General features: G+C 37.4%; 1 protein-coding gene across 2 annotated transcripts in view; it reads right to left on the bottom strand.

The window, feature by feature from the left end:
- LOC144967491 (uncharacterized) overlaps window positions 1-18,960 on the bottom strand; it is a 618,402-nt gene that overhangs the window by 210,548 nt on the left and 388,894 nt on the right. For both annotated transcript variants that reach the window (XM_078904810.1, XM_078904811.1), the window contains exons 4-5: window positions 3,230-3,282; window positions 1,322-1,394 (exon numbers count right to left, since the gene is read on the bottom strand). In XM_078904810.1, coding sequence (XP_078760936.1) covers window positions 1,322-1,394; window positions 3,230-3,282 — 126 coding nt within the window. The remainder of the gene's footprint in view (window positions 1-1,321; window positions 1,395-3,229; window positions 3,283-18,960) is intronic.

Here is an 18,960-nt window from a genome sequence, read left to right as displayed (position 1 = left end):
AAAACCGTTACATTTGTTACGATTCAGTCAACATTTTTGTCATTCTATTTTCTTTTGTCCATCATAATATTTGAACAAAATTGTTTGCTAGATTTAAAGTTTATTAACACTCTGATGAAGAGCTCATTTAGCATTTAAAAAGTATGTAGGTATAGCAAAAACTAACAGATTATGTGTTTGAGTAAAATAAATCTATTTTTGTATAAGGTTGAGTGTAAAGTTTTGGGGAAAATGGCCAGAAAGGAGAGCGTTAAGTCACGTTTTGTCGTCATACTGACATGATATAGATTTAATACCAGGGGCCATGTTTGATCTTGAATGATGGCTGCCATTCCCCCTGCTTCAAATCATGGTCAGTGCCGACGTGCACTTATTTGAAGGTCTGATAACCCAATTCATTATTGACTCATTTTTGTCATGGAAAATGACGCAAAATATTGTCGATTGCAACAATGTTAAACTAGGCCTATAAGTGTCCGGGTGTCAGACCTGCATATATCTACTCGTCAGTCGATGCTTCTATTTCAAACTGCACCTATTAATAGTAGTCCTTCGGAGCCATGAGGCCCATATAGTGTCGGAGTTCATCTTCGTTTCTATAGCGTAAAACGGACTATAGAAATTTCTTGCTATCCTTTGAATAGCTCGCAAGTCAATCGCAAGTACGTTCGACCAGATTTGTTAGACCCAGCTACCCAGTCACTGCTGTGTGGACAGGGGGTAAAAACAAAACAAAACTCTATTTCACCCGGGATCGAACTTGGTCCCTTTGCGTGTAAAGCGATAGCTCTCTACCAACTGTGCTCTTGGGACTCCCGAACAGCACATAATGTAGCCTATATTGAACTTAAAAAAAAAAAAAAATTTAAAAAAAAAAAAAAAAAAAAAAATATATATATATATATATATATATATATATATATATATATATATTATATATATATATATATATATATATATATATATATATATATATATATATATCATTGCATGTTATCGAATAGGACTCAATAGTCTGATGTTACGTACGCTCAGCAACGAGCAGCTTGGTTCTAAACAAAAACAAAAGCGTTACTTTTTATTCTTCATGCTGGCTAGAACTTTTTCAAATGTCATGTGATCAGAATTTATAAAAGTCAAAACATGATCAGATCTATGTTTTTCTCCTCTGGATTCATTTTTATGCTCGTCGGAGAAGTATTTCATAAGGGCGTCCGCCATGTCTTTGTTCCGATAGTTTAGAACCAGTTACTAAGTTACTATACGTCATTACGAGGGAAGTGACGTCACGTCCTTTGAACCCTATTATTATTATACTCACCCTTAGCGCTCACTCCGTCCACGCTCACTCCAAGATTAGCCAGAAATGCCAGACTTGTGTTGATGTTCTCCACCTGTAAGGATGACGAAAAGACGGGCATAAACAATACGTCATAGACCAGGGATAAAGGATAATCCACAATGTAAACAACACGTCACGATGATGTTAACATCTCGTGAGATTGTGTTAACATCTCGTGAGATTGTGTTGTAAGTCTCCTCGGTAGAATGTTTTCATCTTCAAAGGGATAGTGACTAGGTGGCGAGTAAACTGTGAAATCTGTCAATAAATAAACTACGAGGCACGGAGGTTTAGTATGGAAATGAACAGTGGTTTATTTTCCAAAACTCCTTAAATCCAATTTTTCTCCGTTTTGTGATATTGAGGATTATTTCCCCTATAACTTCTTATTCGGTCTAGATATTATTTTATCATTTAAACTTCAAATTCACACAAATCTAGAGAAATTCGTGTGTCAATTAATGCTTAATATATAATAAGAAAATAAATAAATAAATAAAATGTCCTTTATTCATCCCATAGGGGAAATTTGTCTCTAGGGTCTATTCCAAGGGAAGACTGGAATAACCCAGGCGTCAGCCACAGTTCAGCGCCGCAAATTGAGCTAGGGCGAGGTGACTTGCTCAAGGGCACACAGCGCAGCGGCAGGCGATCGAACCCGGTACCTTTCGGGTACGATGCAAAGACCTACCGCTGAGCCACGCTGCCCCGGGACCATTGGTAAAGCGTTTAAAGCACGTTCAGTGCATATTGCGCCATATAAAAGCTAATTGTTTATCAATTCCTCAATCCATAATAACTCCATCGATTTTTCAATGTGTTTGCCTATCCATCTATTTGGTTTGGAAATTGAAATCTAGAGGTGCGAAATGAATCAATATCATGTACAGTAAAATCAAGGGAGTAGAATATAATGCCAATGTAATATACCATATTTCCTTTCCATGTTTACCTGAAGAAGGCCAAAGGCCGAAATGTCGTTTACTTTGTTTGTACTTTTTAATAAGAGTCATTTTTACTCCTTTTATTTTACTATACATTTTTGAAATATTTTTAATAAATGTTGGAAATATTTTACTATACATTTTGGACATATTTTACTCTAACTTTTGGAAATATTTTCCTATACATTTTGGAAATATTTTCCTATACATTTTGGTCATATTTTACTATACATTTTGAAAATATTTTACTATAAATTTTGGAAATATTTTCATAGACATTTTGGACATATTTTCCTATACATTTTTGGAATATTTTAATATACATTTTGAACATATTTTACTATACATTTTGGACATATTTTCCTATACATTTTTGGAATATTTTAATATACATTTTGAACATATTTTACTATACATTTTGGACATATTTTCCTATACATTTTGGACATAATTTCCTATACATTTTGGACATAATATTTTACTATACATTTTGGACATATTTTACTATATATTTTGGACATATTTAACTATACATTTTGGTCATATTTTACTATACATTTTGGACATATTTTACTATACATTTTGGACATATTTTAATATACATTTTGGACATATTTTCCTATACATTTTGGACATATTTTCCTATACATTTTGGACATATTTTAATATACATTTTGGACATATTTTCCTATACATTTTGGACATATTTTCCTATACATTTTGGACATATTTTCCTTTACATTTTGGACATATTTTACTAACATTTTGGATATATTTTACTATACATTTTGGACATATTTAACTATACATTTTGGACATATTTTAATATACATTTTGGACATATTTTCCTATACATTTTGGACATATTTTCCTTTACATTTTGGACATATTTTACTAACATTTTGGATATATTTTACTATACATTTTGGAATTGAACACTTACCATCTGTGCCGAGTTCCTTGGCTTTGATTTGATGTCCTTGACCTTCTCGCCGGCTGTGAATAAATTTAGAAAAAAAAAAAACAACTTAAGTATAGAGGTAAAATGAACGTATCTAAAAGTGATAAATAACAATGTGAAATTGAATGTAAGCTTCAATCTAATATACGAAAACATAGAATGGACGTTTCAGGTTTCCCCTTTATCAACCAAACAGGATAAATGAAACACTACAGACGAATGAGATAGTGTGGTCGTGGCGTTGTTACGATGAATAAACAAAAACTATGGATGGATGGATGGTGTGTGGACTGAATAGGGTCTGATCGTTAAATGGGCTGATGGATGGATAGATGGATGGATGGATGGATAAAAGGATGAATAAATGGATGGATGTAAATATGGATGACGGGTGGGAGTATGAGTTGATGTACAAGGTGAATGAATGGATGAATGAGTGTATGAAGACATTATTATTATTATCATCTGACTTCACTCAGTTCTTTCTTGGTATGTTTTTAGACAACCAAATGTGTGATTAGTTCTCATTAGATAATTTTCTTAATCAGACTATAAACGTTTACGTTTTCACACACAGTTTGTGAGATGTTATGATTAAGCTGGGGGATGGGGGGGGGGGGTTAGGTCGGGATTACGAATGTTTCACTCATACCCGTGTTCAATCAATCCAGAACTTATTCCAAATTCAATCAGAAGCCTGCCAATAAATGATGGTCAAGGCTACATACAGGACAAGATTGAGTGAGTGCATGGCGAAGTCATCTATCGTGATATCACGATGGCCTACGACGGTGAGTGACCACTGCTTAACCAGTTAGCGATGAGCACGAAGGGCGGGCCAAAAAGTCATGGTCAGAACGAACCACCAATCTCAACTCACTTGACCTCAGTCGCTCAAAGGTTAAATAACAGAAGAGATAACATCTGCCTTCCCATCATGCTGCATGGAGTGAGGGGAACCCAAGCTATAAATAAATTAATATACAATTAATTTGAGTTCATGCATGTCGTCGCCGCCCTGTCAATAGAAATAAACATAACAAAGTTCTTTTTGATACTCAAATATACGAGTAACAACAACAAGAAATGAAGTGAGTAGGAAAGTGCCAGAAGATAATAGAGAATAAAGACTTCGGCGGCGATGGGGGCTCGAACCTGTACCTTACTGGTACGACAACTCCGCTTGGCCGGGGAGAGCGTGACTCTATAGTATGAGCTATCCACAACAACAATCATTTTGATTATCCAATGGCGTTTGCAACGAAATGTTTTTCTCTTCTTGAAACACAATTAATTTATCGACGTCAATTTCAGTATTCCATTTTAACTTGAGCTTTTTATCTAGAGCAATATCCGCTGCACTAAACGTGCTCAAAGCGCTTTACAAACGTCACTGACCAACAGCAACATGTGAAACGAGACATGCCGCCTGATAGGCGGTATTACAATTTTTTCCTTCAGAGACAACGCTGTTGAGGTCCGGGTTCTCATTTTACCCCTGAGTACAGTGAGAGAATGTGAATAAAGAGCTTTTTCTAAGGACTCAACTATGCCCCGAGCGAGGCTCGAACCCAAGACCTTCCGATCCGAAAGCGAGTGTCATACCGCTAGATCACATAATAGCCGATTGAGACACAAAGGCATCCTAAATGACGTGTTGATGGTTTCCTGCTGCCGTTGTCTAAAAAAAAAAAAGAAAAATCAACAACACGTATTTAAAATTTTGGCCAGAAAACTCGTCCTTCAAATATCGGACAATTAAAACAACCCTCATCTTGGCAAAAACTCTCAAATCTGGGGTTTATCAAGTCCCAGGTTTGAGGGCTTTTGCCAAGATGAGGGTCACTTTAATCGATCGATATTTGAAGGACGTGATTTCTGGCCAAAATTTTTTAATGCATGTTTCTTGTTCAGTGTTGGGCGTTTTTAGGGTATTCTAGTATTGATTTAGGTCAAGTAACAGGCCAGCCTTTCATAATGATGGGGCGAGAGCATCTAGGGGATAGGGTGACGGGCGAGAAGCTAGGGCAATTAGTGAATCTACTCTTTGAATATTTAATTTCATTGTCGTGAAATTGGCTATTGGAAGGTCAATAGATGTGGCTATCTGCTATTGTAAATTCTTGGCTATGATCTTTAACAAGACCATCTCATTCTCATCTCTCTCCCTCCCTCCATCCCTCCCTCCCTCCCCTCCCTCCCTGTTTTATGTGCTTTCTCTTTTTTTTTAATTTCGATTTCTCCAAAGCTCTCTCTCTCTCTCTCTCTCTCTCTCTCTCTCTCTCTCTCTCTCTCTCTCTCTCTCCCTACTGAATTCTAGGTTTATAGTGTTTTTCATTATTATCATTTTTGTGGCTATCTGCTATTCTAAATTCACGGCTATGATTTCTAACACCATCTCTTTCTCATCTCTCTCCCCTCATGTTTCATAATATGCTTTCTCATTTCAATTTCTTTCGATTTCTCCATCTCTCTCTCTCTCTCTCTCTCTCTCTCTCTCTCTCTCTCTCTCTCTCTCTCTCTTTCTCTCTCTCCCTACTGAATTTTAGGTTTATAGTGTTTTGCATTTTTATCATTATTGTTAATAATGATAATAATAATGACGATGATGATGTTGATGATGGTGATGAGAAGGAGGACGAGGAGGATGAGGAGGAAGAGGAGGAGGAACAGGAAGAGGAGGAGCAGAAGAGGAGAAGGAGGAAACTGAGGATAAGGAGGAAGAGGAGGAAGAAAAAGAGGAGAAGAGATGATAGTGTTGGTGTTACAATGTAAGTGGATAGATGATAAAAAGGGGACCATTCGTCTCCAAAATACACTTCATTATTATATCATTATCATTATTATTATTAGCCAAACGATCCATGTCGCCCAATCAGATTACAACTCGACAGTCGATCCCAATCTATGATGTTCTATAATTCACAATCAATGATTTCATTCTGTTATCCACGAAATCAATCGCTCCCACAGGCATGTACAAATTGAAATTTTAATCCGTTACTAGTTACATGCCGTTCTCTGGAGAAAAAAAAAGACAAACTCGTATTTAATAATTTGGCCATAAAACTCGTCCTTCAAATATCGATTGATTTAAATGACCCTCATCTTGTAAAAAAAATATCTCTCAAACCTGGGATAAAGAGAAATTTCAAGAAGTCCCAGGTTTGAGAGTTTTTTGCCAAGAAGAGGGTGATTTAAATTAATCGATATTTGAAGAACGAGTTTTCTGGCCAAATTTTTAAAATTGAGTTTTTCCAGAGTACAGCAGTTAATGGGTTAACATTTCAGGTGATTCGAAGAGCTCAGGTGCTCAGCGGGAACCCCGAGAGGCAGAGCATGTAATAGTTTTGTGGGATTCAATTGAAATGACTGAAATGACGATTGCAGCTCTTGTTGTTGTTAGGAGTTGTAAAGATTGTTGTCACGTGATCGATAGGTTGTGGAGCAGCAGCAGCCTTGACATCAAGGCTAACAATGATTATATGGATCGGGGGGGGGGGGGGGGGGGGGAGGGTTTGACTACGTTTGGAGGCTGAGCCTTGTAAGGTTAGATATGAATAGAATCAACCATGACTATTTTTTGTTGTTGATGTTGCTGTGATTCTTGTTCTCCGTATGTTCTAGTCAGTTATCAATCATTCCATCTCCTTTCTCTATACCTCTCAATTACTCTCTCCCTCTCTCTCTCTCTCTCTCTCTCTCTCTCTCTCTCATTTGAAATTCTTTTCCCTTCTCTCGCAGTACCCCCTTCTCTGATTCGCACGCTCTCTCTCTCTCTCTCTCTCTCTCTCTCTCTCTCTCTCGCTCTCTCTTTCTCTCTCACACACATAATCACACACACACACACACACACACTATCTCTCTCTCATTTGAAATTATTTTCCCTTCTCTCTACCCTTGCTCCTTCTCTCTACCCTTGCTCTCTCTCTCTCTATCTATCTATCTATCTATCTATCTATCTATCTATCTATCTATCTATCTATCTATCTATATATCTATCTATCTATCTATCTCTCTTCTCTCCTTTGCAACTCATTTCCCTTCTCTCTCTACCCCAGCCCCTCCTTCTTTGCTTCTTTTTCTTCCTCTCTCTATCTCTTTCTCTCTTCATGTTTCTGCAACTCTATTTCCTCCACTCACTACAACCCCCCCCCCCCTTCTGCTTATTTCTCTTTCTCTCCCCCTCCCCATCTCTCTCTCCTTCTCTCTCTCTCTCTCTCTCTCTCTCTTTCTCTCTCTCTCTCTCTCTCTCTCTCTCTCTCTCGTGTAATGGAAAACCTTCAAACCAACACAAAATATTATCTATTACGCCAATGTTAAAGCAAGCCCATACTTGTCTTCCGTCACCAGACCTGCAAATATATGAACACCTAGTTCTGAACTCATTCTTGGGTATACAAACTCTCAACTCGAGAAAAGGGAGATAACTGGAATGAAATAGAAGATGCTCTTAATGAATGAGAGAAAAAAAAAAACCCAAAGGAAAAAAATCGAAATCAAATTGATGTTGTTGCTAAGGCTCCTGAAATGTATGAGTCATAGAAGAGACATCACGGTTGATCACAGGCTATGCAATTCGACTTTTAACTTCGTCCATTCGGATTTTCGCCTCTTTCACTTAATTGCAGAATGCCATTGAATCGATTTTAATTCATGTCAACAATAAGCCTTCATTTTGATAGCGATACATCTTCTCCCTCCCCCATCCCCCGACCTCCCAGCCTCTCTCTCTCTCTCTCTCTCTCTCTCTCTCTCTCTCTCCCCTCTCTCTCTCCTCTCTCTCTCTCTCTCTCTCTTTCTCTCTCTCCCTACTGAATTTTAGGTTTATAGTGTTTTGCATTTTTATCATTATTGTTAATAATGGTAATAATAATGACGATGATGATGTTGATGATGGTGATGAGAAGGAGGACGAGGAGGATGAGGAGGAGAGGAGGAGGAACAGGAAGAGGAGGAGCAGAAGAGGAGAAGGAGGAAACTGAGGATAAGGAGGAAGAGGAGGAAGAAAAAGAGGAAGAAGAGATGATAGTGTTGGTGTTACAATGTAAGTGGATAGATGATAAAAAGGGGACCATTCGTCTCCAAAATACACTTCATTATTATATCATTATCATTATTATTATTAGCCAAACGATCCATGTCGCCCAATCAGATTACAACTCGACAGTCGATCCCAATCTATGATGTTCTATAATTCACAATCAATGATTTCATTCTGTTATCCACGAAATCAATCGCTCCCACAGGCATGTACAAATTGAAATTTTAATCCGTTACTAGTTACATGCCGTTCTCTGGAGAAAAAAAAAGACAAACTCGTATTTAATAATTTGGCCATAAAACTCGTCCTTCAAATATCGATTGATTTAAATGACCCTCATCTTGTAAAAAAAATATCTCTCAAACCTGGGATAAAGAGAAATTTCAAGAAGTCCCAGGTTTGAGAGTTTTTTGCCAAGAAGAGGGTGATTTAAATTAATCGATATTTGAAGAACGAGTTTTCTGGCCAAATTTTTAAAATTGAGTTTTTCCAGAGTACAGCAGTTAATGGGTTAACATTTCAGGTGATTCGAAGAGCTCAGGTGCTCAGCGGGAACCCGAGAGGCAGAGCATGTAATAGTTTTGTGGGATTCAATTGAAATGACTGAAATGACGATTGCAGCTCTTGTTGTTGTTAGGAGTTGTAAAGATTGTTGTCACGTGATCGATAGGTTGTGGAGCAGCAGCAGCCTTGACATCAAGGCTAACAATGATTATATGGATCGGGGGGGGGGGGGGGGGGGGGGGATTTGACTACGTTTGGAGGCTGAGCCTTGTAAGGTTAGATATGAATAGAATCAACCATGACTATTTTTTGTTGTTGATGTTGCTGTGATTCTTGTTCTCCGTATGTTCTAGTCAGTTATCAATCATTCCATCTCCTTTCTCTATACCTCTCAATTACTCTCTCCTCTCTCTCTCTCTCTCTCTCTCTCTCTCTCTCATTTGAAATTCTTTTCCCTTCTCTCGCAGTACCCCCTTCTCTGATTCGCACGCTCTCTCTCTCTCTCTCTCTCTCTCTCTCTCTCTCTCTCTCTCTCTTTCTCTCTCACACACATAATCACACACACACACACACACACACTATCTCTCTCTCATTTGAAATTATTTTCCCTTCTCTCTACCCTTGCTCCTTCTCTCTACCCTTGCTCTCTCTCTCTCTCTATCTATCTATCTATCTATCTATCTATCTATCTATCTATCTATCTATCTATCTATCTATATATCTATCTATCTATCTATCTCTCTTCTCTCCTTTGCAACTCATTTCCCTTCTCTCTCTACCCAGCCCTCCTTCTTTGCTTCTTTTTCTTCCTCTCTCTATCTCTTTCTCTCTTCATGTTTCTGCAACTCTATTTCCTCCACTCACTACAACCCCCCCCCCCCCCCCCCCTTCTGCTTATTTCTCTTTCTCTCCCCCTCCCCATCTCTCTCTCCTTCTCTCTCTCTCTCTCTCTCTCTCTTTCTCTCTCTCTCTCTCTCTCTCTCTCTCTCTCTCTCTCTCTTGTAATGGAAAACCTTCAAACCAACACAAAATATTATCTATTACGCCAATGTTAAAGCAAGCCCATACTTGTCTTCCGTCACCAGACCTGCAAATATATGAACACCTAGTTCTGAACTCATTCTTGGGTATACAAACTCTCAACTCGAGAAAAGGGAGATAACTGGAATGAAATAGAAGATGCTCTTAATGAATGAGAGAAAAAAAAAAACCCAAAGGAAAAAAATCGAAATCAAATTGATGTTGTTGCTAAGGCTCCTGAAATGTATGAGTCATAGAAGAGACATCACGGTTGATCACAGGCTATGCAATTCGACTTTTAACTTCGTCCATTCGGATTTTCGCCTCTTTCACTTAATTGCAGAATGCCATTGAATCGATTTTAATTCATGTCAACAATAAGCCTTCATTTTGATAGCGATACATCTTCTCCCTCCCCCATCCCCCCGACCTCCCAGCCTCTGTCTCTCTCTCTCTCTCTCTCTCTCTCTCCCTCTCTCTCTCCCTCTCTCTCTCTCTCTCTCTATTCCTCTCCCTCTTTTAAACCCCTCTCTCGCTCCCCCCCCTCTCTCTCCATCCCTCTTTTGATTTGTCTGTCTACTTTATATATATATATATATATATATATATATATATATATATATATATATATATATATATATATATATATATAAATAATACTTCTACTAAAATCGAAACAGATAAGTTTTAAGCGAACGTTTAAAGATTGAGTAAGATTCTTTCAATCATAATAATATTGTTTCGTCACGTGATTGAATTTCGTGTTGTTATCTATATTACTATGATTTTTTTAATGAGGCTACTTTCATCTTCATCATCATCATCATGGCTTATCCCTCCTGGACGTGGCCTCCGCAACATCCAACCAAAACAAGCTTCTGTCCTGCGCCATCTTTCCACATTCAGTCAGTTTATTCATCCATTCGCTGATGTCTTGTGACCATCTTTTTCTTGGCCTCCCTCTCCCTCTTTTACCCTCCACAATACCTTTTAGAAAATGTTATTTCAAGGGTGTCATCTCTCATGACATGCGGATACTTTATCAATTGTTAATAATATTGTTAAGAAAAAGTGCTTTTTGTTAACAAAAAATGTTTGAATAATAGATATAAGATATAAAGACCGTTATTGGGGTTACTGCCCTCCCCCAGTCAAACGCGCCTATCTCCCACAATGCTACCGTTTCGTGGTGAGGTTCACCATCTTATGTGTACGATATCATTGGTATTTATCATCTCTTCATTACCTAAGGGAGCGTTCACATATTACGTCATCAGCTAGGGGGGGAGGGGGGGTCTACCAAATGTTGACATGTGTTGACATGGGGGGGGGGGGGGGGGTCAGACCCAAGATGATGTCATCAAAACATAGGCAAATTAGGCCTATTTTATTAAATGCAAGAGCTTCAAAAATGGCATTCCAAATAAATTAGCAAAAAGGTGAAAAATTAATTAAATGATGGAATCATCAAAACCGATTGAACTGCTCAAACTGCTTGCTACCATTCAGTTTTGATTCTGAAAAGTTTTCTTCATCAATCATTTGATTTGGTTGTGTCTAGTTTATTAAATATATTTTGGAGTTTTCATCTGAAGAATGAGTAATAGTATTAGTAATACACATCTCTATGAAAAGTTTGTTGATGCCTATTTAAAGGCACACCCTGATGACAAGCGCCAACTTGCATTGGCAAAGGCCCAAGCATTATGGAATGGGCTTAAGGCCAATAAAGTTGTGGACAGAGAAAAAGCTGATAACATGATCATCCAATGGCGTGCAAAGGCAGCAAGCATATCTGCAAGAAAAATTGGAATGTGGGCTGCATTTGTTAAAAAGGAGAAAATAAAGAACAAGCAAAAGGTGAGCACTTTAGTTTTCTTATAGATCTAGGTTTTTAAATATAGTAGATTTTGCCTTTGATCTCGCCCAAAACAAATTTCCCTATATAATTTAATTTTAATAACAGTTATTTCCCTTTGATTGATACTTTTTTTATTAACCATCAATAACAGATCATATTTCAATTTTTTTTTGTTACGTTTAATATTAAATCTATTATAATTTCACTTACTAATTACATATTAATTAATATGTTGACTGTTTTAAATGGCTTTTACATCTATTAGTTATGTAACAAACTTAATGCTTAATAAACTTAATAAAAACTTCTAAAATAATATTTTAATTTTATATAAAGATCAAAGCATAAAGTTAGTGAAATTCAAAGGCTGGTGGCATACCAACCCTGGTTTTTGTTTTCATCTTTTTAAAAAGGTTAAAAACAAAACGAATGAACTGTATTTTTATATCTAATTTCCCATTCAGTGTCAATAGTATGGCGTATGGATAGCTGTTAGTTGCTAATCCGCAATTTAAGATGTAAAGAAGAAACTTTAGATATTTAAGAAAAATTGCGTTTGATTTATTTCCCACCTTCCAAAATCATTTACGATATTCCTTTTTTATAATTCAGAAATCCATAAAGACCTTGGTTTTAAAGTATCGGATGCCGGTCCATCAAGTCAGTCCATACAAGGTGTTCCTTCTCCTCATGTGGAGGCAGCCACCAGCATCGATATTAAAGGTTTGTGAAAAAACACAAGTTTGACTGCAGGCTTTTGCCACCTTTTCTATTAAATAGATGAATAATCATTACTTTGTATAGTGCCATCTTCTAACAAAATGTGCAGGGCGCTTTAAATAACTATTCTTTGTTTTAGCTAGCCCTACAATATCCACCGGTGCAATGTAACCAAGCGCTGTCACTTCATTCCAAAAATTACTTTCAAAAGTTGATGTTTTTTTGTTGTTCAGTGTTCAGCGTTGAGTGAACTTTATTCCATGTTGTTTGTACAACATATGGAAGAATAAATTTCATAAATATACATAATAACGAAGTAGAAGAAACAGAACATAGCAAATAATACACAGGTAATAATTGAAATTTAAAATGAAAGCAAAATAACAGTATTTAAGGGTGATATACCTATATTATATAATTAAAAAACTAATAATAATATAAAAAATAGATAAAATAAAGAAAAAAATAATAGAATAGCAATATAGTATTGATAGTAAAACAAAGAATTGTTGAAAGTACCCACATCTACATTTTATGAACCTTCCAAATCCCATTGACAAAATTGCTTATGTTTCATTTAATTTTTTTTTATAATTTTGCATTCTCAGGAGATGTACCATCTGATTTATTCAAAGATTCAAGCTCAAAGGGGGGAGCGCAAAAATGTTGTTATGCACAAGACAAGTTGAATTCTGAATTAAAACGTCTCGATTCATCCATTTCTAGCTTGATTTGTCTTAAAAACACAATAAATCTTAGTAGTGAGCAAGAAACCCAACTAAAGAATTTACAAAAACAGAAAATTGATACTCAAAAAAAGCTATCTCGAGCAAAATCCTTAGTGAAAAGTCAACAAAAATTAAGAGAAAAGAAAAAAAGACAGTTTCAAGAGCTTAAAGATGAACATCCAGATATTTCAAGTAAATTTAAAAAGTTATTAGAATCACGTCCGAAAGTAGGAAAGCCTGCATTGGAGGAAACTTCGTCCGACCTCCACCAAACTATATTGTCTATAGTGATACCAGAATCAGCTGCTGATGAGAGGAGACGGAGTGATATTTTCAACTCAGTAAAATCTCTAGATGATCTGAAAACTTGCTTGAATAAGAAAGGCTATGATATCTCCAGGACTGCACTTTACTACCGTCTATTACCGAAGAATTCTCGACATGTCGATGGGAAGCGCCATGTGAACACTGTGCCAGTAAAGCTATGTAGACCTCAACATGATCTCAGGAAAAAGCATGATGATGCTCACTTCGCCATGGCCGCTGTAAAGCATGCTCACGAACTCGCTGCTCTATTTGGGAAGAAGCATGTTTTTTACTTGTCACAAGATGATAAAGCGAGAGTACCACTAGGTCTTCCGATCTCAAAAAAACAAACAGCAATCCTCATGCATATGGAGTATAAAGTAAGACTTCCTGACCATGATTTTCCAATTGGTGAAAGACATAAACTAATACCATCAGTTTATGCTGGATGTTCCCTGAAAGAGGATGGAACCATTGGTTACAGTGGTCCGACGTATGTAGCAATCCGCAGTGGCAAGCACGACAGCAGTAGTGCTCTCTCCCATGCTGAAGATTTCGATGCAGTCTTGAATTTAGAAGAATTCGACGTCATCAGCAAAGTTAATGGACAAATCAAACCCTAGTATTTGTTTCAGTGGATGGTGGTCCAGATGAGGCTCCAAAAAACGGACAGACACTCGCTGCTTGGGAGAGACATTTCAAGGCGCTGGATATTGATGCTGTATTTGTCTTTACACACGCTCCAGGTTTCAGTGCTTATAATGAGGTGGAAAGAAGAATGGCACCGCTTTCAAAGGATACAGCATCTGTCATCTTACCATTTGATATTCATGGACGTCATCTTGATGGAAGCAACAAGACTGTTGATGTTGATCTGGAAAAAAGGAACTTTGAAGCTGCTGGAAAAATATTAGCCAATATTTGGTCCGAGTCGATAATAGATGGATACCCAGTAGTTGGAAAATTCATCCCTCCACCTGAAAATCCAAGACCCAAACTTAAATTTCAAGAAACAGATGATTGGAAGATAAAACACATTCGTCAATCCCAATATCTGCTGCAAATAGTGAAATGCAGTGACAACTCATGCTGCAAACCTTGGCGTACTAACTATTCATCTTTTTTTCCAGAGCGTTTTCTGCCACCACCTGTACCACTTGCTTCATGTGATGATGGTTTGGAGATAGGCAATAATGGAAGATTTGGAAGCCTATTTCAAAGTTTGTTCCTTTCAAAACAGCTAAAGATAAATTGCTATGATGAGTATTGCCCATCTCTCAAGAAACAAGATGGGAAAGGGGTATCACTTCTCAAAAGGCGAACTTGCCCTAAATGTTCATTGTATCACTCCTCGATCACAGCAATGAAAGACCATTCACTAAAATGCGGCATACAAGAAGAACAGCAAATGGGAGAAAGTGATGACGATGAAGATGAAATTGATGATACTATTTATAGTACATTGCCAGAGGTCCAAGGCAGAAACATTTTTGAATCAATTAATTTTATGTTTGGAAATTGAAACAGAAATTCATTCCACTAAAAGACTAATATGCTATAAAATAATTTGTCTCCTATACTATTTTAAATTACACTTTCTGAAATTTTTTTAATAGCACCTGCACCAAGTAGCCTAATTTAAATAATGTTTGTTAGATTTTATCTTTGCAAATTTAAATTTTATGTCCCCATTGTATCGTAAAAGATAAATTACCAACAGTTTCTGAAATTAATAAAATGTCTGAATGTGTTTTATCAAACGTTGATAATCAATGTTTATGGTTTGAAAAATGAATAATAAATATTGTGAAATTAAAGTTATCTTTTAGTTTTTATTAAATTAGATGACGTCATCATCTGTTTGGGGGGGGGGGGGGTCAGGTCAATGATGACAAGTGATGACTTGGGGGAGGGGGGGGGGGGGGTCTAAAAAGGGCAAATTTTTGATGACGTAATATGTGAACGCTCCCTAACTCCATGCTGGTGCCAAGACAGTCGTACTTGTATGAATTCCAGCAAATCTTTGATACTAATTATATTTATTTACTGACCGCACTGTACCTTTTCGCACCATTCATTCCTCGTCAGTTGCTGCCAACCTAGGATGTTTTGAAGCTCATTAACGTAATCTATCGAGGTACCCTGCATTTAGAGGTTTGGCACCCTCGCCTCAAATAGTTCTATGTTCTGAATGAACCGGTTGCCTAAAAACAATCAAACAAACAAAAAACGAAAAAAAAAAAGAAAAAAAAAAAGAAAAAGCAGACGGCATTTTAAAGTTAATATGGCTCGAGTTCCGCATAGTTGAGTCCCTGGTAAAGGCACCTTCACATAATCACATTCTCTCACTTAACTCATGTCTTAAATGAGTACCTGCCTGGTATCAATTTATTTTGCCTGTTTCAAAAATATACATCGTGATTGCCTTAACACATTATCTCGTCCTACATTTCAAGTGTCGCGTTGGCTTTTTTGACACATTGTAAAGCGCTTTGTGGACAGTCAGCGATTGTCGGGCTACATAAAAATCCGTAGTAGTATTTTAAAATTACTTTTATATATTTATTTGTGTGGCTATGTGGTCTTGTGGTATGACACTCGTTTTCAGATCGGAAGATCCTGGGTTCGAGCCTCGCTCCAATAGTTTAGTCCTTGAAAAAGACTCTTTACTCACAGTCTCTCACCGTACCCAGGTATAAAATGAGTACCGGACAGTGACTTCTTATCAGTAGACAATGGTACCGGGCCGTTAACAGAGTTGTCTCTGTCGGGAAAAAATTGTATTATCGCCTAACAGGCGTCATGTCTCGTTCTTTATGTTACGTGTTGCTGTTCGTCAGGGACACTTCGTAAAGCGCTTTGAGCACGTTTAGTGGATATTTCTCTATATAAAATGTGTATAATTTTAAAAACTGTATTCATTGGAGAGACGTTTTGACAAGATAGGGATCGTAGTAATCTACAGAATTAATGTGACACACAAGACGTAAAAACACTTTGGTCGGGTAGAAAAAAAAGGTGTTTTGTATTTGTATTCCAAGCATAGCCTTGAATTTATCTTAATGGAGTGATAGGAACATTCTGGAACAAAGGGCGGGTGGGAGAGAGGGCGGAAGGAGAAAGTCAGTAAGACGGCATTTTAAGACTCATCTCATAGAATTTATATATTTCTCGTCAGGTCAATCTCGTATTTCCTCCTCCTCCTCCTCCTCCTCCTCCTTCTTCTTCTTCTTCTTCTTCTTCTTCTTCTTCTTCTTCTTCTTCTTCTTCTTCTTCTTCTTCTTCTTCTTCTTCTTCTTCTCCTCCTCTCCTCCCTCCTCCTCCTCCTCCTCCTCCTCCTCCTCCTCCCCCTCCTCCTCCTCCTCCTCCTATTTCTCTTCCATCACATCCATGCACCCTCGTCTTATTCCTGCTTCACCTCCTTCTTCCCCTTCCTCTTTGCCTCTCCATCATTTCTCCATTTCCACCACCTCCGTCCCCCCCCCCCCTCCCTTTTCTTCTTCTCTTTCACCATCTCACCCTAATTCATATAAATCGTCTGATTCAGTCAGGCTTGAGTGGTGAATACAAAAAGGGATAGAGACTGAAATATTTCTACTTTTATTGATTGAAATTGTCACTGTAATCCATTTGAGTTTGGCAAATCTGCATCGGGAGAGAGAGAGAGAGAGAGAGAGAGAGAGAGAGAGAGAGAGAGAAAGAGAGAGAGGAGAGGGAGAGAGATAGATAGATAGAGAGAGATATATATAGATAGAGAGAGAGAGAGGGAGAGATAGAGAGGAGAGGGAGATATATATATATATATATATATATATATATATATATATATATATATATATAGAGAGAGAGAGAGAGAGAGAGAGAGAGAGAGAGTGAGACAGAATGTCCTCAACTAATTCTAATGGAAAATTTAGGACATTGAAGGTGGAGACGGGAATAAATTCGAACTGTGAGTGATACATTGATTTATTTTACTTTTAAAAATATTTTATTTATTTATTTGTTAATTTATTTTTGATTTTTTGTTGTTGTTGGAATTGTCAATTTAATACGACGTGCACATATATACAGGTCTGACACCCGAACCCACTTGCGAGCCTAGTTTAACATTTTTGTAATGGACAATTTTTTTTTTTAATTTCCATTACAAGAATGAGGCCAAAAGGAATTGGGTTATCAGACCTGAAAATAAGTGCACGTCGGTTTAATCCATTTGAGTTTGGTAACTCTGTATGAGGGACCTGAGACAGTCGTACTGACTGTCTGTCTTCGATTAATTCTAAAGGAAGATTTAGGATATGGACGTACAAGGTTGTGTCTGACTGGGAAATAAATTAGCACTAATGGAATCGAGTGAAGAAAGAAACGATCTTTTTATTTGCCGTTTATTTTTTATTTCAGTCTCATGGTATTATTATATTATTTTGTTTTAACGTTGGCAACATTTTGATTGGATCTTAGATTATTCATACGCATATGCGCGCGCACACACTTCAGGTGTTTCATTATTTTATTTTATTTTTAAAATGTCTTTATTGTCGGAATGTGATCAACGGTATTGTCTTTGCTTCCTACACGAAAGGTAACGAGTTCGACTACCCATCGCGCTGTGTGGCCTTGAGCAAGTCACCTTGCGGCGCTGCACTGCGGCGGACGCCTGGGTTATTCCAGTCTTCCCTTGGGATAGATACTAAAGAAAAATCTCCCCTTAGGGATGAATTAGGGGGGTTTATTAATTTTTGTTTTGTTATTATTTATTCAGAGTACCTAAGAGTTATAGCAACTATAAATAAGAATAAATATTAGATCACCATAATCTTCCTCCGATATTAAATTCACTATACGTACATATGTGATGGTATTAAGTCGAGATGAGTCGGGGCACCAAAAACTGTATTTAGAAACAAAATAATACGAAACTGCAGAAAATGTATCTATTCTACACCATAACAAAGAGAGACTCATCTCAGTTTTCATGTTTGTGGATAGAGAATGAAATTTCAGTATCGAGTTGATATCCCGGCCGAAATCAAACACTAGTAAACAGCACAGTGGGGGGGGGGGGGGGGGGGGGGGGGGGGTCGGTTTGTTGGTTGAAAATCAATTTTGATCTTATCAAGAATGCGGTATTTCAGAATATTATATGGGAAAAATGGAATGACCCAGGCGTCAGCCGCAGTGCAGCGACGCAAATTGAGCTAAAGCGGGGTAACTTGCTCAAGGCCATACGGAGCAGCGGTGGATGATCCAAATCAGTACCTTTCGGGTACGAAGCATAGACCGTACCACTGCGCCATGCTGCTCCCAATATGTGTTCATTGAACCGGAGTTTAACCCAGTTTATGTAGTATAAAACGGACAGTAGCGATTACTTGCTATCCTTAGGATAGGACGCGGGTATATCGCAAAGTACTTTCCACCAAATCTCACAAACTGGCGCGGTGGGTAGCAGCTAATAAATAAAAAGTCACGATTTTTATCTACTTTCCGATAATTTTTGGTTTGGCAGCATCTTGGCTAGATATTATAA

The sequence above is a fragment of the Berghia stephanieae genome, chromosome 3 (assembly GCF_034508935.2).
Source record: "Berghia stephanieae isolate SIO BIC M18660-M18661 chromosome 3, UCSD_Bste_1.3, whole genome shotgun sequence".
Taxonomy (NCBI): domain Eukaryota; kingdom Metazoa; phylum Mollusca; class Gastropoda; order Nudibranchia; family Aeolidiidae; genus Berghia; species Berghia stephanieae.
Note: the sequence above shows the minus strand (reverse complement) of the source record. Positions and strands in the feature narration are given on the sequence as shown.